A 26,413-nucleotide genomic window follows, 5' to 3' on the forward strand; every position below is an offset into this window, starting at 1 on the left:
CACCATGCCTGGCACCCGCTGCTCCAGGAACAGCCCTGGGACCCTGCACCTCCCAGTGCCACGGGGGTTCAGCGGAGGCACGGGGCGGACGTATATCCACTGCAGCCATGAGGCCTTCCTCCCCTCGGCCTTCCCAGGCCTGGAAACAGCACCCCACGGAAGACAGGGCAGCAGGGAGCAGCAGGGAGGGGCCACCAGGGTGGCCGCACGGCTGCCTGCACCGAGCACAGGTCTGGGCTTGCCACAGCGTGAGACGGTGGTACAAGGGCAGGGTGGCCAAGCAGGGGCAGGAAACCAGGGTCTGCCTGCTTCTGGGCACCACTCAGCTGGGGACAGCTGGGGGCAAACACCCACGGCAGATACTGCAGGGTCCTGAGCGGCGGTGGGAGGGTCAGGAGCCCTGACCTCGGTCCCCACGCTCCATCTGCCCCTCAAACTTGGCTCTCCAAGGATTTGGCCTCTGTGCTTCTCACGTCACTCCTTACTGTCAGCTAACTCCCACCTGCCGCCCCAGCCCTGCTTCCAGAACATTCCCTGTGATACCCCAGGAGACTCCTCAGCCCAGCAGCCCCTCACCAGGCTGGTCATGGCCCCGATTCCCCCACCCACCCCACGTGCCCACTCCACTGGCCCTGGCAGACAGCGCTGCGATCTTCCTCATGCTGACATAGAAGCCAGAAACCCGGGGTGGCCCCGTCCCTCCCTCAGGCACCCCGATGAGGGCAGCCCGGGGTCACCTCTCCTCTGCAGTTCCTGAGCCTCTCAGGACCCACGTCTCCCTCCCCTGTTCTCTTCACCAACCCCACCATCTTTTTCAAGGCCTTCCTAAAGCTCAAAGCTGATCCTGTGTCTCGCCTCCCCACCCTGTAGCTGGCTGTGGGATCACGGCCAGGCTCCCCGGCTTGGCTCTCGGGCCTTCCAGATCGGAGTTCCCTTTCTCCTTCCTCCCTCCCTGCCTCCTCTAGGCCTCTTGGTCTTCATACATGCCGTCCCTCCTCCACCCAAAGACCCTTCCGTTCCCTACCCACCTCTTGCACCCACAACTCGGACCCCATCCCTGCTGTCCCACTGAGAGCTCTCCTCCTCCAGGCAGCCCTCCCAGCAAACATGGCTCCCTTCATGGAGCACCACCTGTGCGAGCTATTGTTCATGCATTGATAAGTTAACCCGCTTCACGGCACATCTTACAGATGGGAAAACCGAGGCAGGGCCAATCATGTGCTTGCCCAGGGTTGCACAGCCGGGAGGAGGAGAGCGTGACTTCCTTTTGTTGTTGTTTTCAACAGAGACAGGATCTAACTACGTTGCTTTGGCTGCTGTCAAACTCGTGGGCTCAAGCGATCCTCCTTCCTTGGCCTCCCAAAGTGCTGGGATTACAAGCGTAAGCCACGGCACCCAGCCACAACTTAATATTTTAGAGGTGGCAATACTACCCAAAGCAGTCTAGATTGAATGCAATCCCTATCAAAATACCATGTCTTACAGAAATAGAAAAGAAATCTCCCCTAAATCCATATGGAATCTCAAGGAACCGGAAACAGCCAAGACAATCTTGAAAAAGAACTACATTGGAGGACTCACACTTGGTGATTTCAAAACTTAACTACAAAACTACAGTAATCAAAACAGTGTGGTACTAACATAAAGCCAGATGTCAAGACCGATGGAACAGAACAGAACAACAGCATGGCCAAGCGGTCTCAGGCGCTAGAATAGAAGAGAAAGCCCAGAAATAAACCCTCACATATATGATCAAGTGATTTCCCTTTTTTTTTTTTTTTTCTGAGACGGTGTTTCGCTCTTGTTACCCAGGCTGGAGTGCAATGGCGCGATCTCAGCTCACCGCAACCTCCGCCTCCTGAGTTCAGGCAATTCTCCTGCCTCAGCCTCCTGAGTAGCTGGGATTACAGGCACGTGCCACCACACCCAGCTAGTTTTTTTTTGTATTTTTAGTAGAGAAGGGGTTTCACCGTGTTGACCAGGATGGTCTCGATCTCTCGACCTCGTGATCCACCCGCCTCAGCCTCCCAAAGTGCTGGGATTACAGGCTTGAGCCACCGCGCCCGGCCTGATCAAGTGATTTTCAACAAGGATGCCAAACCATTCAATGGGGAAGGGATGGTCTTTTCAACAAAACAGCTCTGGGAAAACAGGATCCCACATCTGAGAGAATGAAGCTGTGCCCTAACCTAACACCATACACAAAAATTAACTCAAGACGGATCGAAGAGCTAAAGCTGAAACTATAAAAGTAAAAAACTAAAACTGTAACTCTATAACTAAAACCATAAAAGCTAAAACTATATATGCTAAGACTATAAAACTCTTGGACGAAAACAGAGGAAAAGCTTCACAACAGTGGATTTGGCAATAATTTCTTGGATCGGACACCAAAAGCACAGGCAACAAAAGAAAAAATACATAAATTGCACGCTGCCAAAATTCAAAACACTTGTGCATCAAAGGACGTAATCAACAGAGTGGAAACGCCCCATGCCCATGGAATGAGAGAAAATATTTGTGAGTCATATAGCTGATAAGGGATCAATATCTAGACTATATAAAGAATTCTTACAACCCATCAACAAAGAGAAAAACAACCCAATTTAAAAATAGTCCAACTGTGAATATACTAAAAAGCGTTTAAAAAATGGGCAAAGAACTTGAATAAACATTTTTCCAAAGACAGACAAATGCCCAACAAGCACATGCGAAGACGCTCAACATCACTAATCATTAAGGAAATGCAAACCAAAACCACCAACCCTATCAAAATATCATTTTTTTTGTAGAAATAGAAAAAAATCTACCCTAAAATCCACACGGAATCTCAAAAAACCTCAAATAGCCAAGACAATCTTGAAAAATAAGAATAAAATGGGAAGACTCACACTTGTTGATTTCAAAACTTAACTACGAAGCTACAGTAATCAAAAGACTGTGGTACTGGCATAAAGACAAACATAAACACCAATGGGGCCAGATGCGGCAGCGGACACCTATAATCCAAGCACTTTGGGAGGCCAAGGTGGGGGAACCATCTGAGGTCAGGAGTTCGAGACCAGCCTAGCCAACATGGTGAAATCCCCTAAGTACTAAAAATGAAAAATCAGCTGGGCACGGTGATAGGCACCTGTAATCCCAGCTACTTGGGAGGCTGAGGCAGGAGAATCGCTTGAACTGGGAAGAGAAGCTTGCAGTGAGCCGAGACTGTGCCACTGCATTGCAGCCTTCAAGAGCAAGACCCCATCGAAAAACAAAACAAAACAAAAAAAGACCAATGGAATAGAATAGAAAGCCCAGAAATAAACCCTCACATATATGGTGAAGTGATTTTCAACAAGGGTGCCAAACCACGATAGGAAAAGGATGGTCTTTTCTTTTTTTTTTTTTCAGATGGATTCTCACTTTGTTGCCCAGGCTGGAGTGCAGTGTTGTGATCTTGGCTCGCTGCAACCTCCACCTCCTGGGTTCAAGTGATTCTCCTGCCTCAGCCTCCCGAGTAGCTGGGACCACAGGTGCCCTCGACCACGGCTGGTTAATTTTTTTTTTTTTTTTTTTTTTTTTTGTATTTTTAGTAGAGACGGAGTTTCACCATGTTGGCCAGGCTGGTCTCAAACTCCTGACCTAAGTCTCCCACCTGCCTCGGTCTCCCCAAGTGCTGGGATTACAGGCATGAGTGACTGAGCCTGGACAGGATGGTCTTTTCAATAAGCAACTTTGGAAAAACAGGATCTCCACATGCAAAATGAAAAACAACCCAATTTAAAAATAGGTAAAGTATGAATATACTAAAAAAAAAGAAAAAAAAAGGGCAAAGGACTTCAATAAACATTTCTCCAAAGACAGACAAATGGCCAACAAGCACATAAAAAGATGCTCAATATCACTCACCATTAGGGATATGCAAACCAAAACCACCATCCCTATCAAAATATCATTTTTTTGCAGAAAAAATATATTAAGAGTAGGAGATACTGGTTGCCACTAGTATGGCTACTTATCAAAAAGTCAGAAAATGGCTGGGTGAGGCAACTCACGCCTGTAATCCCAGCACTTAAGGAGGCCAAGGTGGGCAGATCACCTGAGGTCAAGAGTTCGAGACCACCCTGACCAACATGAAGAAACCCCGTCTCTACTAAAAATACCAAATTAGCTGGGCATGGTGGTGCGTGCCTGTAGTCCCAGCTACTCGGGAGGCTGAGGCAGGAGAATTGCTTCAACCCTGGAGGCAGAGGTTACAGTGAGCTGAGATCACGCCACTGCACTCCAGCCTGAGCAACAAGAGCGAAACTGTGTCTCAAAAAAACAAAAGTCAGAAAATAACAAATGTTTTTGAGGATATGGAGAAATTGAAATCCTTGTGCACCATTGGTAGGAACCTAAAATGGTATAGCCACTACAGAGAACAGTATGGCAGTTCCTCAAAAAATTAAACGTACTGGCCGGGTGTGGTGGCTCACATCTGTAATCCTAGCACTTTGGAAGGCCAAGACAGGCAGATCACCTGAGGTCAGGAATTCGAGACTAGCCTGGCCAACATGGTGAAACCCCGTCTCCGCTAAAAACATAAATATGAGCCAGGCATGGTGTCACACACCTGTAATCCCAGCTACTCGAGAGGCTAAGGCAGGAGAATTGCTTGAACCCAGGAAGCAGAAGTCAGTGAGCCAAGATCGTGTCACTGCACTCCAGCCTGGGCGACACAGCAAGACTCTGTCTCAAAAAAAAAAAAAGGAAAAAAAAAAAATTAAACACACAATTACACATGATCCAGCAATCCCATGTCTGGGAAAATACCCAAAAAAATTTTGAGTAGGGACTCAAAGAGATGTACACTGATGTTCACAGCAGCACTGTGTACAATAGCCAAATGGTGGAAACCAGCCAAGTGTCCGTCAACGGATGAACAGATAAACAAAATGTGTCCCATCCATCCAGTGGAATAACAGCCTTACAAAGGAAGGCCGTTCTGACACATGTTACGCTGTGGACGAACCTTGAGGACATTAAGCTCAGTGAAACAAGCCAGGCACAAAAGGACAGATCCTGGATGATTCCACTTATATGAGGTCCTTAGAGTCTTCAAACTCGTAAAGGTGGAAGGTAGTACGGTGGTTGCCAGGGGCTGGGATGCGGCGGAGGGAAGGAGGGTGGGGGCTGTGGGGTGGGGTGGGGTGGGTGAGTGTCTAATGGGGACAGAGTTTCAGTTTGGGAAGATGTAAAAGCTCTGAAGACAGATGGTGGTGCTAAGTGTGAAACGTTAGGGCACTTACAAACGCCACTGAACTGCACACTTAACAAGGTTAAGACAGAAACTTACACGTTATATGTATTTGTTTGGTTTTCGGTTTGTTTGTTTTTGAGACAGGGTCTTGCTCTGTCGCCCAGGCTGGAGTGCAGTAGCGCAATCTCGGCTCACTGCAACCCCTGCCTCCAGGGTTCAAGTGATTCTCCTGCCTCAGCCTCCCGAGTAGCAGGGACTACAGGCACCTACCACCACATCCAGCTAATTTTTGCATTTTCAATAGAGACAGGGTTTTGCCATGTTGACCAGGCTGGTCTCAAACTCCTGACCTCAGGTGATCTATCTGCCTCAACCTCCTAAAGTGCTGGGCTTATATGTATGAACTATCACATCTGGCCACATGTTACATGTATATCACTAAATTTTAAAAAACAAAAAGGCCAGGAAAAAGGCCAGGCGCAGTGGCTCACACTTGTAATCCTAGCACTTTGGGAGACCAAAGAGGGTGGATCACTTGGGCCTGGGCAACGTTGCAAGACCTCCGTCTCTATAAAATAACTTTAAAACTTAGCCAGGCATGATGGTGTGTGCCTGTAGTCCCAACTACTTGCGAAGCTGATATGGAAGGATTGCCTGAGGCCAGGAATTCCTGGCTACAGTGAGCACGGCACTCCGACCTGGACAACAGAGGGAGACCCCATCTTAAATATAAAAAAAGAAAAAATCTAAAAAGAAAACGAGCACTTTGCTTCTGTGGGATCCCCATCAAAATCCCACAACCTCAGTCCAACTGCCAGAAAACCTTCACGAGACCACAATAAAGACATTCCGCAAAACGCCTGCCAAGCTCTCCTCAAGACGCTGAAGGTCATGGATTATGAGAAGACATTGAGGAACCCTCATGGATTGGAGGAGACCAAGGAGATGTTTTGACTAAATGCAACATGTGGCCAGGCGCGGTGGCCCACGCCTGCAATCCCAGCACTTTGGGAGGCCAAGGCAGGCAGATCACCTGAGGTCAAGGGTTCAAGACCAGCTCGGCCCACATAGTGAAACCCCCATCTCTACCAAAAATTCAAAAATTAGTCGGGCGTGGTGTCTCACGTCTGTAATCCCAGCACTTTGGGAGGCTGAGGCAGGCAGATCACCTGAGGTCAGGAGTTTGAGACCTGCCTAGTCAACATGGCAAAACCCAGTGTCTACTGAAAATGCAAAAATTATCTGGGTGTGGCAGCTCATGCCTGTAATCCCAGCTATTTGGGAGGCTAGGACACCAGAATCCCTTGAACCTGGGAGACGGAGGCTGCACTGAGCTGAGATCGCACCACCGCACTCCAGCCTGGGCGACAGAGTGAGACTCTACAATCAGAAATGAATGAATGAAGACAACAAGCGACCCTAGCCCAGAGAAGGTGCTTCATGGAGTAATCCAGGGAAATGAAAACATAATCTGGAGTCTAGTTAATAGAACTGTGAGAACTCGAGGTCCCAGCCTGGCCGCCACACACAGGTCACGTGTGATGTTCGCCATGCAGGAGGCGGGTGAAGGGTTACAGGGATTCCCCGCACTATCTCGAAAACTTTTCCCAAAGTCTAAGACTATTTCCTAAGAAGCTGGGGGTGGTGGCTCAAGCCAGCACTTTGGAAGGCCCAGGCAGGAGGAGGATCACTTGAGCCCAGGAGTTTGAGACCAGTGTGGGCAACACAGGGAGACTCCTATCTCTACAATATATATATATATATATATATATATATCAAAAATGAGCCGGGCATGGAGGTACGCGCCTGTGGTTTCAGCCACTCAGGAGGCTGAGGCAGGAGGATTGCCTGAGCCCAGGAAATTGAAGCTACAGTGAGCCGAGATCACACCACTGCAGTCCAGCCTGGGCGACAGAGCCAGACCTTGTCTTTTAAAAAAAAAAAAAGAGGCCGGGCGCGGTGGCTCAAGCTTGTAATCCCAGCACTTTGGGAGGCCGAGGCGGGTGGATCATGAGGTCGAGAGATCGAGACCATCCTGGTCAACATGGTGAAACCCCGTCTCTACTAAAAATACAAAAAATTAGCTGGGCATGGTGGCACGTGCCTGTAATCCCAGCTACTCAGGAGGCTGAGGCAGGAGAATTGCCTGAACCCAGGAGGCGGAGGTTGCGGTGAGCCGAGATCGCGCCATTGCACTCCAGCCTGGGTAACAAGAGTGAAACTCCGTCTCAAAAAAAAAAAAAAAAAGAAAGAAAGAAAGAAAAAGAAAACCACCAGGTGTGGTGGCTCACGACTATAATCCCAGCATTTTGGGAGGCTGAAGCGGGCAGATCATTTGAGGTCAGGAGTTGGAGACCAGCCTGACCAACATGGTGAAACCCCGTCTCTACTAAAACTAAAAAAATATAAAAATAGGCCGGGCGCGGTGGCTCAAGCTTGTAATCCCAGCACTTTGGGAGGCCAAGGCGGGTGGATCACGAGGTCGAGAGATCAAGACCATCCTGGTCAACACGGTGAAACCCCATCTCTACTAGAAATACAAAAAATTAGCTGGGCATGGTGGCGCGTGCCTGTAATCCCAGCTACTCAGGAGGCTGAGGCAGGAGAATTGCTTGAACCCAGCAGGCGGAGGTTGCAGTGAGCCGAGATCGCGCCATTGCACTCCAGCCTGGGTAACAAGAGCGAAAACTCCGTCTCAAAAAAAAAAAAAAAAATATATATATATATAATTGGCTGGGCATGGTGACGTGCGCCTGTAATCCCAGTTCCTCAGGAAGCCGAGGCAGGAAAATCGCTTGAACCCGGGAAGCGGAGGTTACAGTGAGCCGAGATCACGCCATTGCACTTCTGGGTGACAGAGTGAGACTTTGTCTGAAGAAACAAACCTATCTTATAAGTAAAAGTTAACAGCAGTAAATACTCCCAGAGAGGACACTGAACAGATAACCCATAAACCACAGAGCGGCAGCTGTCACACGCTGGGCCAAGGCACAGAGGTGAATGAGGTTCGATTCTCCCCTCACTGTTGCCCCGAGCAGCAGCTCAACGGCTGGCCTCAGCCAAGCGGGCATCTTCCGAGGTGTGCACCCACCGCGGGCCGGGCACAGGGCCAGGTGCTTTTCGAGCACCACCTAATCCATGTGACGACTCCTCAAGGGGGCTGTGAGCACCCCCTTTGTCCATCCAGGAAACTCAGGCACAGAAGGAAGGGACCGTTTGGCAGGAACCGACAGAGGTGCACAGAGCGGCGTGATGAGCTCTGGGGCTTGGTGCCAGGGGAGGGGTGGGGAGCCAGCAGGCAGCCTCCACCCCTATGGGGGACCTTCGGGCTCTTCCCTCTGCTCTGGCTGAGCTGGCAGTGAAGGGATTAGTAGGCTCCTTGTCGAATGGAGGCCGAGGCCGCCTGGGCGCAAAGATAGGCTGTTGGGACCATAAATCATCCCTGGGGTCTGTGCATTTATTCTGTGATGATTTAATGAGCCGCTCCTGTCCTAATTACAGCCACCAATCCCGCCTGCCTGGGAGGACAGAAGGGATCCCCGCTGTGATGGAAGCAGGATGCACACAGATGCAAAAGGACTCAACGGTATCACACGGCAGGGAGCCTCTGCCTTCAGTCACTTGAGAAAGACGCTGAGGCAGACACAGAGCCCCTCCGAGGCTCCGTAGGCCCCTGCAGCCCGGGAAGGCAGACAGCTCGCGTGTCTGTGGACGCACTCAGCCTCCCCACGTCCCCAGCCAGAGGGACAGCCAGCCCCACAGCACCAGTCCCGGGCGCCCTGCCTGGCTGTGCTCATACTTCCTCCCAGAGATTTCCGGGCGAATGACCAGCTGGCATGCACCCACCCACCCTCTGCACCCAGGTGAGTGCTGCCAGATGCAGAGGAAACGGGAAGTGCTTTGGTGTTTCTGTTTTCAATTTTAATCAAAGTTTTGAAACATAAATGATTTCTTTATTTTCATTTTTTAAAAAAAGGTGCGGCAGAGAGCTTCTCTGCAGCAAGAACCCCGGCAGGAAAGGGAAGGGAAGGGGGGCCTGCAGAAGTTCTCAGGGGGGTTTCGCCCCCTCGCCGGGAGCCCGCGAGCACTGTGGTGGTCTCTAGGCTGTTCAAACATGAGAATGAGATGTGTGATGAGGGCCGGGTGGCTAGGACACAGGCACAGGGTGTCAGCACACTCAGTGGGAGAAGGCCCGCCCTTCCAAGCAGACTCAGCCCCTCTGGGCCTTACCCCACCCTTCAACCCCACCGACAGGGTGAAACTCCTGGGACCAGCAGAGGTATCAGGACCCAAATACAGAGAGGGGGGAATTTTATGTAGTAAATGAGGCCCCAAAGCCTCTCAGCCACTGTAGAGGTGACTTTCCCAGGTGTGGGGCTCTCTGAAATGGAAGACTTAACATAAGGCCACTTAACATAACCCTCCTGTCGCCAACCCTCCTGGGGAATCGGGCTCGGGATCCGTGGGTGCAAGAGCTGCCGAGGTGGGCTTAGTCTGACATAAGCCCGCCTCTGCCAAGCCCCAGGTCATCAAGAGCCCCAGCGCCCATTATCTCCGGGGTACACCTGCCCTGGTCCCTCCTAGGCCTCCTGCTGCTACCTGATTGTTCCTCCCAGGCCAGTCCCCACATGGCAGCCAATGGGATCCTTGCAAAGCATAAATCCCACATCACTGCCCTGCTCAAAACCCTCCCCACCCCAGGACCAGACCTCAACCCATCACCCCGGCCCACGAGGCATCACCCACAGAGCCAGGTCAGGCCAGGCTTTTCCCTTCAGCTCCAAGCCGCAACCTCAGGGGCAAGGCCAGCTGGCACAGGTGTGGCTTCCTGTCATTCTGCAGGGCAGGGTCTCCAGCTGACCTGTTCTGCAAGGCGTCCCCAGGGCCAGCTCACAGGAAATGCTCAGGAAATACCAACTGACTGGAGGAATGGATTTTTCCTGTCCAAATGCTCACTGCTGCGGGGAGAACTCACTGGGCCACTCTGGGGCTTCTGGCTCAGGCACTCTGAGGGCTGGGTGGGCACCACAATGCAGCCCCAGGGCCGTCCGCCGCCTGAGGATCTGGCCCTGGAACACACTGTGTTCCACACCGGTATACAGGCTCAGGATGTGCTCAGCAAAAGCAGAGCTCTGGGAAGACCACAAACTACTCTCCCACTTCAGGGCCCCCCAAGAGCGGGCACATGTCCCTGGGAGGAAGGATTGAGAAGAAAACCCCACACAACACTCCTAAGACTGAAGTGGAGATGCTGGACCATGTGGCATGGTACTGGCCCTCTCAGAGAGCACCTGCTTCTAGGAGATTCCAGACTGAACTGGAGACAGGATGCCCACAGGGAGGTCAGATTCCAGAGCCTGCTGATGCCAGCTGAGCACCTGCTGAGTTCAGACTGCACCTGCTGACTGCCTGCTAAATACACACTGTGCACCTGCTGAGCACCTGCTGAGTACACACTGTGCACCTGCTGAGCACATGAATAAGGTGCCTGCTGAATACACACTGTATGCCCACTGAATACACACTGTGCACCTCTGAGCACCTGCTGAGTACACACGGCACCTGCTAAGTGCCTGCTAAGTACACACTGCACCTGCTGAGCGCCTGATGAGTACATACTGTGCATCTGCTGAGCACCTGATGAGTGCACAATGCACCTGCGGAGCGCCTGATGAGTATACACTGTGCATCTGCTGAGCACCTGCTGAGTATACATTGTGCCTGCTGGGTACACATTGGGTGCCTACTGAATACACACTGTGCGCCTGCCGAGCACCTGCCGAGTACACACTGTGCCTGCCGAGCGCCCACCGAGTACACACCGTGTACCTGCTGAGCACCTACTGAACATCTGCTAAATGTTTCCTCGTGTGGGCACCGAGTGCCTCTTGCAGGCCTGCTGTGTACCCACCAAGCACCTGCTGGATGCCCGCCAGATGTCTACCCACTGCCGACTGAGTATACCATGTGTCCACGGTGGCCACACCTCCAGCATCTCGGCAGCAGTGGGCACACAGTGAGTATCCATGCCAGGCCCCATTCCAGATACACCACATGGCTTCACATTCACTTCTCAGCATGATCCAGTGAGGCAGAGACCTCTGTGACTCCTACTTCACCAAAGACAGCAGCGCCTCCCAGGTTGGGCCAAGCGCATTGGCTCACACCCGTAATCCCAGCACTTTGGGAGGCCAAGGAGGGAGAATCACTTGAGGTCAGGAGCTGAAGACCAGCCTGGCCAACATGGTGAAATCCCATCTCTACCAAAAGCGCAAAACTTAGCCAGGCGTGGTGACGCACATTTGTAAAAATCCCAGCTATTCAGGAGGCTGAGGCAGGAGGATCACTGGAACTCGGGAGGCAGAGGTTGCAGTGAGCTCAGATCACACCACTGCACTCCAAAAAAAAAAGGCCTCCCAGGTCTAAACCCACCCAGAAGGAAGTGAGGAGGGGGCTGAGGCTGACTGTGGCCCTGGCCGGGCACCAATGGAACTGCCTCCCCCTGGTGCCAGGTGTTTCCAAATCCCTCCCTGTGAGAACGCCAAGGAAGAGGCCCCAGCCGTGCTTCATTTCCAGTTGGCAAATCATAAACATTGGCTCTCGGGCACCCCTGGCCCTTGAGGCATGCGGCGCTTCCTTGTTTGCACACCTGGACCCCCATCCGGCCAAGGGCACCACAGCCACACCCAGATGAACAGGGCGCTCACCTCCACCCTGGGGACATGCTGGACCTGGTGGGGGTCAGAGACATAACCCAACCAGAAACAAGGTGGGGGGCTGTTCTATCCCATGAGCTCCAAGGCGAAGGCAGGACAGGACTCTCCTAGCCCCGATCTCACCCCTGGGATTCTGGTTCCCACGTTGCAGCCTGGGAGTCCCCTACCCACCCTCCCAATAATCCCTGTCACATCACCTCCCAAATGCCCCGAGTCATCCTCTGTGAGTGGCACACCTCCAGCTGCCTCTCCTCCTCCCTCTGCAGGGGGCTCAGGGACACGCAGGTGGGGCCATTCCCAGGCAGGCACCCTGGAGAGGCCCCCACTCCCCCAGTGCTTGCACTGGGACAAATGCAAAGAACGTTTAGGTTGAGAAAAACCAGGGACAACCTCTATGCTTCTCAACAGATGAATATGAACCAGGGCTCGGAATACGACAAGGGCCTCCCCATGGCCTTGGAGTCAGACATAGGTTTAAGTCCCAGCTCCTCCTCCCACCGTCAGCCACGTGACCTCCTGTGCCTCAATTTCTCATCTGTGCCACAGGGGCAGGCAACAGGCTTTTTCTCAAGAGTTACCGTGACAATTCACTGTGCATAAATGCATGGATCCCAGCAAGGTCAGCTCCTGCCACTTCCTGGACCCCCACTGTCACTCATGTTGCCATCCCACTGGAACCTTCCACAGCTCCACATGGCAGAGCCTGGCTCCCGGCCCTCCACCCGCTGCCGCACCTGCTCTGAGGGGCCCTTCCTCCGCACTCAGGCTTCCAGCAGCCTGGACCACCCCGGCCCACCCTGACCAGCTGGCTAACTCCAGAACTGCGTGACACAGCAGAAACGCACAAGCTGCGGGGTTAGTCCAACCTGGGTCACATGCCAGCTGCTCCGCTCCAGCGCTGTGACATTCGCTCTCCAGGCTGGTCTCCCCTTCTGTGAACCCAGGAGGATGCCACCAGCTGCTTGGGGCAGTCACATACTACAGGATCCAGGTTTCCATCTCATGTAACGAGGAGCCTCCACCCACCCCTCTGCACCTGCACGCTCCCGGCACACGCAGGGCCTGACCCCAGAGCTTCTGGACCGTGACACCGCTGACACTCAGGGCTGGATAATTCCCTGTCATGGGGGCCATCCTGTGTGCTTTAGTGTTGAGCAGTATCCTTAGTCTCTGCTCACTCAATGCCAGTAGCACCCCATTCCCTGTGATGACAACCACAAATGTCCTCAAAAGTTGCCAAATGCCCACAGATACAGAATCGGCCCCAGGTGAGCCCCCCATTCTGCAAGGAATTAGCTGTAGATTTTGATGTTTCCCTGATCCTGGCTGGGCTCAGGCCAGTCTCTCCCCAGGGCAGAGCCCACTTGGGCTGTCCACAGAGTCCATTTAAAAAGAAATCCCGGGCCGGGTGCGGTGGCTCAAGCCTGTAATCCCAGCACTTTGGGAGGCTGAGGCGGGTGGATCACGAGGTCAGGAGATCGAGACCATCCTGGTCAATATGGTGAAACCCCGTCTCTACTAAAAATACAAAAAATTAGCTGGGCATGGTGGTGTGTGCCTGTAATCCCAGCTACTCAGGAGGCTAAGGCAGGAGAATTGCCTGAACCCAGGAGGCGGAGGTTGCGGTGAGCCGAGATCACGCCACTGCACTCCAGCCTGGGTAACAAGAGTGAAACTCCATCTCAAAATAAAAAAAAAAAAAAAGAAATCCCCAGGCCAGGTGCAGTGGCTCACATCGGCAATCCCAGCACTTTGGGAGGCCAAGGCAGACGGATCTCTTGAGACCAGGAGTTAGAGACCAGCCTGGCAAACATGGCAAAACCCCATTTCTATCAAAACTACAAAAATTAGCCGGGCATGGTGGTTCATGTCTGTAATCCCAGCACTTTGGGAGGCCAAGGTGGGCTGATCACTTGACATCAGGAGTTCGAGACCTGCCTGGCCAACATGGTGAAATCCCATCTCTACTAAAAACACAAAATTAGCCGGGCATGGTGTCGCCTGCCTATAATCTCGGCTACTTCGGAGGCTGAAGCAGAAGAATTGCTTGAACCCAGGAAGTAGAGGCTGCAGTGAGCTGAGATCGCACCACTGTATTCCAGCCTGGGCAACAAAAGTAAAACTCCGCGTCAAAAAAAAAAGCCAGGCTCACGCCTGTAATCCCAGCACTTTGGGAGGCCGAGGCGGGTAGATCACGAGGACAGGAGACTGAGACCATCCTGGTTAACACAGTGAACCCCATCTCAGCTAAAAACACAAAAAATTAGCTGGGCATGGTGGCAGATGCCTGTAGTCCCAGCTACTCAGGAGGCTAAGGCAGGAGAATCACTTGAACCTGGGAGGCAGAGGTTGCAGTGAGCGGAGATCATGCCATTGCACTGCAGCCTGGGTGACAGAGCGAGACTCCTTCTCAAAAAAAAAAGAGAAAAAAAGAAACTTGGCCGAGCGCAGTGGCTCAAGCCTGTAATCCCAGCACTTTGGGAGGCCGAGGCGGGTGGATCACGAGGTCGAGAGATCGAGACTATCCTGGTCAACATGGTGAAACCCCGTCTCTACTAAAAATACAAAAATTAGCTGGGCATGGTGGTGCACGCCTGTAGTCCCAGCTACTCGAGAGGCTGAGGCAGGAGAATTGCTTGAACCCAGGAGACAGAGGTTGTGGTGAGCCGAGATCGCACCATTGCACTCCAGCCTGGGTAATAAGAGCAAAACTCCGTCTCTAAAAAAAAAAAGAGGCTGAGGCAGGAGGATTGCTTAAGCCTAGGAATTTGAGACTGCAGTGAGCTGTGATTGCACCACTGTGCTCCAGCCTGGGTGACAGAGCAAGACATTGTCTCAAATTAAAAAAAATTTTTTTTGAAATGGGGGTCTTGGCCGGGCGCGGTGGCTCAAGCCTGTAATCCCAGCACTTTGGGAGGCCGAGGCGGGTGGATCACGAGGTCGAGAGATCGAGACCATCCTGGTCAACATGGTGAAACCCCGTCTCTACTAAAAATACAAAAAATTAGCTGGGCATGGTGGCACATGCCTGTAATCCCAGCTACTCAGGAGGCTGAGGCAGGAGAATTGCCTGAACCCAGGAGGCGGAGGTTGCAGTGAGCCGAGATCGCGCCATTGCACTCCAGCCTGGGTAACAAGAGCGAAACTCCGTCTCAAAAAAAAAAAAAAAAAAGAAATGGGGGTCTCACTCTGTCACCAGGCTGGAGTGCAGTGGCAGGATCTCGGTTCACTACAATCTCTGCCTCCTGGGTTCAAGCAATTCTCCTGCCTCAGCCTCCCGAGTAGCTGGAATTACAGGCGCGAGCCACCACATCCAGCTAATTATTGTATTTTTAGTAGAGACGGGATTTCACCCAGTTGGCCAGGACAATCTCAATCTCCTGACCTCAGGTGATCTGCCCACCTCGGCCTCCCAAAGTGCTGGGATTATAGACGTGAGCCACCACACTCAGCACTTTTTTTTAACTCCTGGTTTCAGACACAGCAATGTTCACATGGGCACTCCTGGGCTGAAAACCAACTGTGACTCTTCCCATCTAGGACACTACCATGGGTCTCAGTCTCCCCATCTGCAAGACGGGAAAGAGGTCACCTCCTGACTGAAGTAAGCACCAGGAATCTGGGGTCTGAGGACAGCCACATGGGGAGCAGGAATCCTCACTTTTAATTCCTCTCCAAAAAGCCTCTGATCATTCCTTCCCCAGCCCCACTCTTAGGACACAATCTAAATGCCACAGACCGAGCTCCTTGCACGCCAGCCCCGACCCTTTGCTCGGCTCCTGACCATGAGGTGGATGTGGTCCCGATCCTCTGCCCCGAGCCCTGCTCCTACTGCCTGCCTCTCTCTCATCCAGTGCAGAGCAAGGGCCCTTGCTCCTGAAAAGGGCTGAATGAAGGGTCCACTTTGGGCTGCAGTGGTAACCCCACACAGAGCCTTCGGGGCCGGCCAGAGCAGGACGGACTTGCGCACGTGCAGACGGCTGCAGCCCTGTCCCGATGCAGAGTCCACAAGGTTACCTGGTGCTGCAGCCTCTGCAGGCCTGGGGGTCCTTGCCACTGGCTAAAGTCACAAATGACTACAAAGTAAGGAGCATAAAAGACAGAAATTAATTATCTTACCATTCAGCAGGCCGGAAGTCCAAAGTCAAGGCACCGGGCCCGGCGCAGTGGCTCACGCCTGTCATCCCAGCACTTTGGGAGACTGAGGCAGGTGGATCATTTGAGGCCAGGAGCTCAAGATCTGCCTGGCCAACATGGTGAAACCCATCTCCACTAAAAATATAAAAATCAGCCAGGCATGGTGGCAGGCGCCTGTAATCCCGGTTACTCAGGAGGCTGAGGCAAGAGGATCGCTCGAACCCGGGAGAAGGAGGTTGCAGTGAGCCGAGATCGCACCACTGCACTCCAACCTGGGTGACAGAGCGAGACTCCGTCTCAAAAAAAAAAAAAAAAAAAAAAAAAGGCACTGGCAGGGCCACAGTCCCTCCAGAGGCTCCAAAGGAAGACCCTTCCTATCCCTTCCAGCTTATGGGGCCTCCCGGCACTCCCTGACTTATGACCACGTCGCTCCAGTCTCTGCCTCTGTGCCCTTTCCTGTCTCTCTCTTATTTGTTTTGGAGAAAAGGGTCTCACTCTTTTGCCCCAGCTGGAGTGCAGTGGTGCGATCACGGCTCACCACAGTCCTGAACCCTTGCGACCCCCCACTTCACCCTCCCCAGTGGCTCGGACTACAGGCGCACACCACGGCTAATTTGAAAAAAAAGATTTTTTCCATAGAGACAGGTTCTCACTTTGTCGCCCAGGCTGGTCTCAAACTGCCGGCTTCAAGTTATCCTCCCATCTCGGCCTCTTAAAATGTTGGGATTACAGGCATGAGCCGCTATGTCTGGTCCCTCTCTTTTTCTTTTTTTTTTTTTTTTTTTTTTGAGACAGGATGTCACCCTGTCACCGAGGCTGGAGTGCAGTGGTGGTGCAGTGATCATAGCTCATTGTAACCTCAAACTCCTGGGCTCAAACAACCCTTCTGCCTCGGCCTCCCAAACACTGGGATTAAGGCCCGCAGCACCACCCGGCCCACTGTTCCCTCCGTAAGGACACCAGTCACTGGATCTACAGCCACCCCCCAGGGTGACCTCATCTCCAGAACCTTACCTTAATGACAACTACAGAGACCTTTTTTCCCATTAAGGTCCCATTCACAGATTCCGGGGCTAGGAGGGCAGCAGATGTCTTTTAGGGGCCACCATTGAGCCTGCTGTGGGGCGTGCAGCTCACAACCTGGGGAGTACTGAGACAGCTGCGCTTTTTGGAGGGGCCGGAGGAGTGACGAGGGCGAGGGCGGCTCATCCCACCTTCTGGTCACAGCAGCTCAGGGAGGCCGGCGTATGTACGGAGGCTGCGGATGGCACCAGACAGCTGAAGCGGCTGGCACAGAAGCAAGTGGCACCAAAGCCAGGACTGGGGGCGGGCTCGGCACTCAGCTAACCTAGTCACCGCTGTGCTGTGCCTGCAGCCCAAAAGCCCGTTTTACTCCAGCCTCTGCAAAGCCACCAGCTTCACAGGGTAGGTAAGAGCAGGACAGTGCCCTCCTTCAGCCCTGGCCGTGCCACCGTGACTGCTTTGCCTGGAGACTTTTTCTAGCTTGAGGTGGGCAGATCATTTAAGGTCACGAATTCGGGATCAGCCTGCCCAACATGGCAAAACCCTGTCTCTACTAAAATATAACAATTAGCTGGACGTGGTGGCACCTGCCTGTAACCTCAGCTACTCGGGAGGCTGAGGCAGGAGAATATCACTTGAACCCAGGAGGCAGAGGTTGCAGTGAGCCAAGATCGTGCTACTGCATTCCAGCCTGGGTGACAGAGTTCAGATAAGAGAAAGAAAAGGAAGGGAAGGAAGGGAAGGAAAGCAAGGAAGGAAGGAAGGAAGAAAAAGAAAGAAGAAAGAAAGAAAGGGAGAAAGAGAGAGAGAAAGAAAGAGAAAGAAAAGCAGATTCGTGGCTGCCATGGCTGGAGGAGGCGGAGCAGGGAGTAACTACCAATGGGGACGGGGTCTCCTTTTAGGGGGACAAAATGTTCTCAAGTTGACTGGTGTTGGCTGTGCAGATGTAAATGCTGCTGCCTGAGGTCCTCGATGTCAGTCCTGTAGGAGGAGTCCCCAGTGTCCTGAGCCCCAGGCAGGCAGATGACACGCCCCCTCCCTTCCCCTCCACCCAAAATATCTGATCCTCCAACACATCTGGGCGGCCCTGCTACAGAAACACCACCAAATCCACCCACTCCCTGTCACTCCCTTGCTGCAGCCATCGCTCCCCCTGACCTGGATGCCTGTGACGGCCACGCGTACCACACCCATCCCACCCACAGCCACAGCCATCTTCCTAAGCCACACGGCGTCCTCGAATGGATAATGGAGAGTTACCAAAGGACCCAGCGACTCCAATCCCCAGCACATGCTCTGTGAAATGAAGACACACATCCACCCAAAAACGTGGACACAGATGCCCACGGCAGCGTGACTCACGACAGCCAAAGGTGGAAACAATCCGTGTTCATGGACAGATGAATGGACAAAATGGGGTAGACCCACACCATGGAATATGACATGGAATCTTACTGGGCCACGCCGGTGATGGTGCACCACACTGGGAATGGGGCTAATGCCACTGAATTTTATACTTCAAAAAGGTTGAAATGGTAAATGTTATGTATACATATGGCCATCAATTTTCTTTTTTTTTTGAGACAGAGTGTCACTCTGTCACCCAGGCTGGAGTGCAGTGGCACAATCTCGGCTCACAGCAACCTCCGCCTCCCGGAATCAAGCAATTCTCCTGCCTCAGCCTCTCAAGTAGTTAGTATTATAGGCGCCCACCACCACACCCAGCTAATTTTGGTATTTTTAGTAGAGATAGGGTTTCACCATGTTGGTCAGGCTGGTCTCGAACTCCAGACCTCAGGTGATCCACCCACCTCCTTGGCTTCCCAAAGAGTCGGGATTATAGGCGTGAGCTACTGCATCTAGCCATAAAAAAGAAGAAAAAAAAAGAAAGAAATGAAGGCCAGGCACAGTGGCTCATGCCTGTAATCTCAGCACTTTGGGAGACCGAGGCTGGTGGATCACCTAAGGTCAGGACTTAAGAGACCAGCCTGGCCAACTTGTAGAAACCCCGTCTCTACCAAAAACACAAAAATTAAGCCAGGCGTGGTGGCTCATGCCTGTAATCCTAGCACTTTGGGAGGATGAGGTGGGCAGATCACAAGGTCCGGGGTTCAAGACCTGCCTGACCAACATGGTAAAACCCCGTCTCTACTTAAAAATACAAAAATTAGCTGGGCATTGTGGCACACACCTGTAATCCCAGCTACTTGGGAGGCTGAGGCAGGAGAATTGCTTGAACCCGGGAGGCGGAGGCTGTGGTGAGCCAAGAACACGCCGTTGCACTCCAGCCTGGGTAACAGAGCAAGACTCCGTCTCAAAAAAAAAAAAAAAAATTAGCAGGGTGTGGTGGCACATGCCTATAATCCCAGCTACTTGGGAGGCTGCGGCAGGAGAATCACTTGAACCTGGGAGGCAGAGATTGCAGTGAGCCAAGAGGGTGCCACTGCACTCCAGACAGAGCAAGACTCTGTCTCAAAAAAAAAAAAAACAAAACGAAACAAAGAAAAAGAAAAGAAAGAAATGAAGCACTGATCCAAGGTAGAGCCTTGAAAACACCATGCTAAGTAAAAGAAGCCAGACACAAAACGCCTCACGGTGCAGGATGTGCCTCACGGTACAGAATTCTGTTGACATGAAATGCCCAGAGCAGGCAAATCCATAAGACAGAATGCAGATTAGTAGACCAGGTACGGTGGCTCACTCCTGTAATCCCAGTACTTTGGGAGGCCAAGGTGGGCAGATCACTTAAGGTCAGGAGTTCGAGATCAGCCTGCCCAACATGGCAAAACCCTGTCTCTACTAAAAAATACAAAAATTAGCTGACATGGTGGCAACTGCCTGTAATCTCAGCGACTCAGGAGGTTGAGGCAGGAGAATCACCTGAACCCAGGAGGCAGAGGTCGCAGTGAGCCAAGATCGTGCTACTGCATTCCAGCTTGGGTGACAGAGTTCAGACTCTGTCTCCAAAAAAAAGCAAAGCAGATTAGTGCCTGCCAGGGCTGGGCAAGGGGGAGTAGGGAGTAACTGCTGATGGGGATGGGGTCTCCTTCTGCAGGGACAAAATGTTCTCAAATTGACTGGTGTTGGCTGTGCGAATGGGGATATACTTAACAGCCACTGAGTGCTGGAATGCCATGGGAATTCCATCTCAGTACAGCTGTTACAAAAACAAGCTGGGCCAGGCGGGGTGGCTCACACCTGTAATCCCAGCACTTTGGGAGGCTGAGGCGGGCAGATCACCTACGGTCGGGAGTCCAAGACCAGCCTGACCAACATAGAGAAACCCTGTCTCTACTAAAAATACAAAAATTAGCCAGGCATGGCAGCAGGAGCCTGTAGTCCCAGCTACTCGGGAGGCTGAGGCAGGAGAATCACCTGAACCCGGGAGGCGGAGGCTGCAGTGGGCCGAGATCACGCTATTGCACTCCGGCCTGGGCAACAAAGCAAAACTCTGCCCCCACCACAAAAACACAGAAAAAAGCAACAAGCGTGGAGGTTTCCTGGGCCCCTCCCTCGGGGGAGAGCCAGGCCCTGCAGCCTCGCCTGCCCTCCTCCCTGCTTTCCACCCATTCTCAACCTCACTAAGTCCTTCCCGCCACAGGGCTGGGACCGAGCCTGTCCCCAACCTGGAGTGCTCTTCCCTGCTCTCCGGGGATGCCACATCGCCCCTGTCCCAGCTGTTCCTAGAACATGGCTGTGCCACTTCCCTCCCCGTATGCCACCTTCTGAGGATGTGTGCTTCATTCGGGTGCAGCGATGCTCTCCCGTCCCCCCCGCAAACCATACTGACTCCCCAACAACACAGCCCCAGCGTGCCCCGTACCATGCAGGAGCCCCAGCACCCCACCGTCTCTGAGACATGCCAGGCAATGAAAATTGTCGTTTGATGGCATGAACACACTGCCCCAACTTTACAAGTCGGGATTCGATGGCGCAGGGGGGCTAAGAAACCCACCCAAACTCACACAGCAGAGTGCCACAGCTTTCCCTGCCTGTCATGCTGACCCAAGCCTAAGAATGGGAGGGAACAGCCGCACACCCACCCCTGGGCCCCAAGACCTGCAAACAGTCTCCTGACTTTACGTGCTGTCCCCTCACCCAACACGCCCCTTGGGTGCTTGTGCCCTGGTGAGGTCCTTGTCCTCGTCTAGCCAAACGTCTGCTGACTGGCCTTCCACGGCCGCAAGACACATCAGGTACCCTCACCACGGGTGACTGTGAACGGACACCTGAGTGACATACCGTCCCTTGGAATTCACAGGAGAGAAGCAGGTGCCGACTGGGCCATGCCTCACCTGGCTGCAGGTGCGGGCCAACCCCTGGTGTCTAGAGCAGGCGTCCCCACACTTTTTACACAGGGGGCCAGTTCACTGTCCCTCAGACCGTTGGAGGGCCGCCACATACTGTGCTCCTCTCACTGACCACCAATGAAAGAGGTGCCCCTTCCTGAAGTATGGCGGGGGGCCGGATAAATGGCCTCAGGGGGCCGCATGCGGCCCGCGGGCCGTAGTTTGGGGACACCTGGTCTATAGTCTGAGGAGGCAGTGTGCCATGGCTGCAGCCACAGAGGGAGGGCAGCAGGGAAGCCTGCATCATGTAGGTTCATTCTGCTCCGGGCACTGTGGACATGCCACTTGGCCTGTGAGTGGCCAGTGAAGCTGGGCATAAGCTTGCCCACCCTGGTCGCAGCCTGCCCAGAGATGGCACAGCCATTCAGGTGGGTACAAAGGATGGAACTCAGGTGCAAAGCTCACACCCTGGCCCACCTCACTGTGACACCTCTAATCAAAAGTTTCTCAGCCTTGGCAGGGCAGAGTGGCTCACACCTGTAATCCCAGCAATCTGGGAGGCCGAGGCGGCTGGATCACTTGAGGTCAGGAGTTTTGAGACCAACCTGGCCAACACAGTGAAACCCCGTCTCTACGAAAGATACAAAAATTAGCCAGGTGTGGTGGCAAGTACCTGTAATCCCAGCTATTCGGGAGGCTGAGGCAGAAGAATGGCTTGAACCCAGGAGGCAGAGGTTGCAGTGAACCAAGATGGTGCCACTGCACTCTAGCATGGGTGACAGATCGAGAGTCTGTCTCTAAAGGAAAAAAAAAAAAAAAATGAAAATAAAAAAAGAGTTTCTCAGCCTTGGCACTGCCAACATCTGGGGCCAGACTGCTCTGCATGGTGGAGCCATACTGTGCACTGCAGGGTGTTGGGCGGCATTCCCATCCTCCACCCACAAGACTAGGAGCACCCCCTAATCACGATGACCCAAGATGTCTCTAGACATCACCAAGTGTCCCCTGGAGACAGAATTCCCCCTCCCCAGATAGAGAATGCCGCTTTTTGTCTAAAAACCGAGTGCAGGCTCACCTCTGCCCAGAGCCCCTGCTCCTCTGACCCCAGGAGACGAGGAAGACGGGAAATAGAAACCATCTTCTTTAAGGCTGAAAGAACTGCCATCTGCATATCTTCAGAATATTTTCTTTTTTTTTTTTTTGAGGCAGAGTCATCTCACTCTTGTCCCCCAGGCTGGAGTGCAATAGCACAATCTCGGCTCACTACAACCTCTGCCTCCCAGGTTCAAGCGACTCTCCTGCCTCAGCCTCCCAAGTCACCGAGACTACAGGCGCGTGCCACTACGCCTGGCTAATTTTTGTATTTTTAGTAGAGACAGGGTTTCACCAGGTTGGCCAGGCCGGTCTCGATCTCCTGACCTCGTGATCCGCCCACCTCGGCCTCCCAAAGTGCTGGGATCGCGGGCATGAGCCACCGCGCCCGGCCTTCTTTTGAGATGGAGTCTCACCCTTTTGCCCAAGCTGGAGTACAGTGGCATGATCTCAGCTCACCCCAAACCCCGCCTCCTGGGTTCAAGTGATTCTCCTGCCTCAGCCCCCCAAGTAGCTGGGATTACAGGCCTGTGCCACCACGCCCAACTAATTTTTGTATTTTTAGTAGAGACAGGGTTTCACCATGTTGGTCAGGCTGGTCTCGAACTCCTGACCTCAGGTGATCCACCCACCTGGGCCTTCCAAAGTGCTGGGATTATAGGTGTGAGCCACAGTGTGCAGCCTCAGAATTTTTTCTAAATTCATTGATCGTTTCGTGGATAAACAAATACAACATATACATACAATGGAATATTACTTGACCATAAAAAGGAACAAAGCACTGATCCGTGATATCACAGAGATGAGCCTTGAAACATGATGCTGAGTGAAAGATGCCGGTCACAAACGCCATGTGTTAATGATTTCATTTATACAAAATGCCCAGAATAGGCAAACCCACAGCAACAGAAGACGACTCAGTAGTTGCCAGGGACTGGGGGAGGGGGCATGCGGAGTGACTGTTAATGGGGATGGGGTTTCTTTTTGGGTGGATAAAAAATGTTCTGGAATTACAAAACAGTAGTGGTTGCACAACTCTGTGAATTTACTAAAAACCACCAAACTATAACTTTAAACAAGTAAATTGAATGATGTGTGAATCATATCTCAATAAAGCTGTTATTTTAAAGAGATCTTTTCAACAAACAATAATCTATGTCCAATCCCAGGTAGAAACTGAACTTCCAATCATGATGACACCTGTGAAACTACTGTGACCCATTTCTTCCGGGCATGCTGCAAACATTTGACACCAACTGCATGCTAGCACACACCATGTACTGGAGACCAGAAGTGGCCACTCCTGACTCAGGAGCCCTGATACGTGGGGGATATTTATGTGGAAGGATGCTCAAGATGCATGTTTTCTTCTTCTTTTCTTTTTTTTTTTTTTTTTTTTTTTTGAGGCGGAGTTTCACTCTTGTTGACCAGGCTGGAGGGCAGCGGGGTGATCTCGGCTCACTGCAATCTCCACCTCCCAGGTTCAAGTGATTCTCCTGCCTCAGCCTCCCGAGTAGCTGGGATTATAGGCGCCTACCACCACGCCCAGCTAATTTTCATCTTTTTAGTAGAGATGGGGTTTCACCATGTTGGCCAGGCTGGTTTCAAACTCCTGACCTCAGGTGATCTGCCTGCCTCGGCCTTCCAAAGTGCTGGGATTATAGGCGTGAGCCACGGCGTCCTGCCATCTTATTGCTTTTCATTCATTCATTCATTCATTCAACCACCAGCCATCTCTTTCTCTACATCCTTAGCAAGAACGTAGCTGCTTGGAGCTGTGGGGACAGATGTGCACGCTCACCAAGCATGCCTAAAGCAGTATCTGGCTGACAGCAAGCACCCAATCATTACTAACAGAAATGAAGGCACAAATCCTAGTCTACAAGGTTACAATGTCTCAGAGAAACAGACAACTAGTTAGGAAATCAGGCAACCTGGCCGGGCGCGGTGGTTCACGCCTGTAATCCAAGCACTTTGGAGGCCAAGGCGGGTGGATCACCTGAGGTCGGGAGTTCAAGACCAGCCTGACCAACATGGTGAAACCCTGTCTTTATTTAAAAAAAAAAAAAAAAAAAAGGCCGGGCACAGTGGCTCAAGCCTGTAACCCCAGCACTTTGGGAGGCCGAGGCAGGTGGATCACGAGGTCAAGAGATCGATACCATCCTGGTCAACGTGGTGAAACCCCGTCTCTACTAAAAAACTTAGCTGGGCATGGTGGCACGTGCCTGTAATCCCAGCTACTCAGGAGGCTGAGGCAGGAGAATTGCCTGAACCCAGGAGGCGGAGGTTGCGGTGAGCCGAGATCGCATCATTGCACTCCAGCCTGGGTAACAAGAGCGAAACTCCGTCTCAAAAAAAAAAAAAAAAAAAAAAAAATAGGAAATAAGGCAACCTGAAAGTGCTACCTGAGGAATCAGAGACGTTAAGTCTATCTGAGCCAGTCACATCAGGGGTCAAATCCAGAAACCAGGATTATGGGTGCCTGCAAAGCCCACCCAAATCCTCCCCAAGGCCCCAGGGTGCAGGAGAGAGGTCTCACCATACTGCAAGAACAATGTGGAGATTCAGCAGCACCTTTGCAAAGTGCACTCACTGCCATGACCCAGGAGGAAGGTCCTGCTAGAATGCTTGACAAGGGAAGAAACTGAGGCCCGAGGAGCTCAGGTGCCTTGCCGTGCTCACACACCAGCCCCCATCAAGCCACTGCTCCTGACCCACAGCAACTTCCCAGGTGAGATTTGCACGGTATCTGCTCTGCCAACCAAGAGCCTGGCAGAAGCTGGCCTGCCCCTACACACAACAAATGCACCCAGCCACTTGAGGCAGACCTGGCCCTCCTCCCTGTTCCTGAGAGGGCAGGGGCCATCTGTGGTCAGCGTCCCCTGTTCCACTGGGAGGAACATCACCTGGTCCCCACCATATGGGCTACATGGAGAAGGGGCAGCTGTCTCCACTCCAAGTTCCAGAACTGAGCACAATCTGCCTTCTTGGCCCCCCTCTAGACCCCCCGGGGGACAGGATCTGACCATTTCCTCAGCTGTCCAAGAGGGAGAGATCCCTGTCCCACCTCAGGTCTGCAAGTGGGGACATGTGTTCCTCCTTCAACAGCCAGGGAGTAAAGGCACAGGTAACAATGATGTAGAGACACCGGTCTCCCTCGGGTAGCAAGGATGGGAGGGCATCTGTCCCTCCCATGTAGCAAGGATGCGGGGGCGCTTGCACCCTCACCCCCAGGTACCAATGGTGCTTGCAAGAAGCATTCAGCTCATACACCTGTGTCACCCTGGCCCCCATGTAGCAATAATGAGGGGGCACCTGCCCCTTCCAGGTAGTAATGATGTGGGGCATCTGTCCTCCTTGGGTAGCAGTGATGTAGGGACACCTGTCCCCTGCAGGTAGCAACGAGGTCCTGGCACCTGCTCCCTCCTAGTAGTAATGATGTACAGGCCCCTATCTCCTCCGGGGAGCAGTGATGTGGGGCACCTGCACCCCATCAGGTACGGATGATGTGGGGTCACCTGTCCCGCCCACGACGCCCGGGGCGTGGGGACACCTGTCCCCCTCGGGCCGCGCCAAGCCCCGCCCCCGCCGCGCGCGCCCCGCCCCCGCCGCGCGCCCCCCCCACGCCCCGTGCACACGCCGGACACGCGCCCCCTCCCTCCCTCCGCCGGCCCTGAAGGGTCGGCGCGGGCAGCCCCCTTACCCGCGCGGCCCGCGTCAGGCTCAGGTCCTTCATGACCTCCTCGAAGGCCGCCGTCTCCTCCGCCTGCTTCTGATTGTGCAGCGCGATCTTCTCGCTGAATTTCCGCGGATTGTTCGAAGTCGCCATCTTCTCGCCGCCGCCTCCTCCTCCTCCTCCTCCTCCTCCACCTCCTCGCCCCCCCACTCGCCCGCGCCACCGCGCAAGCGCCGGCTGGGCCCACGGGCGG

General features: G+C 53.0%; 1 protein-coding gene across 4 annotated transcripts in view; it reads right to left on the reverse strand.

Moving 5' to 3' along the window:
- CRTC1 (CREB regulated transcription coactivator 1) overlaps positions 1 to 26,413 on the reverse strand; it is a 99,404-nt gene extending 72,991 nt beyond the window's left edge. For 2 of the 4 annotated variants that reach the window (XM_039466292.2, XM_039466291.2), the window contains exon 1: positions 26,188 to 26,411. In XM_039466292.2, coding sequence (XP_039322226.1) covers positions 26,188 to 26,313 — 126 coding nt within the window. In that variant the 5' untranslated portion in view covers positions 26,314 to 26,411. Of the gene's footprint in view, positions 1 to 26,187 lie in introns of all 4 variants that reach the window. The other 2 variants (XM_074384369.1, XM_074384370.1) reach the window with 2 other exon arrangements.

The sequence above is a fragment of the Saimiri boliviensis genome, chromosome 14, assembly GCF_048565385.1.
Source record: "Saimiri boliviensis isolate mSaiBol1 chromosome 14, mSaiBol1.pri, whole genome shotgun sequence".
Classification (NCBI taxonomy): Eukaryota; Metazoa; Chordata; class Mammalia; order Primates; family Cebidae; genus Saimiri; species Saimiri boliviensis.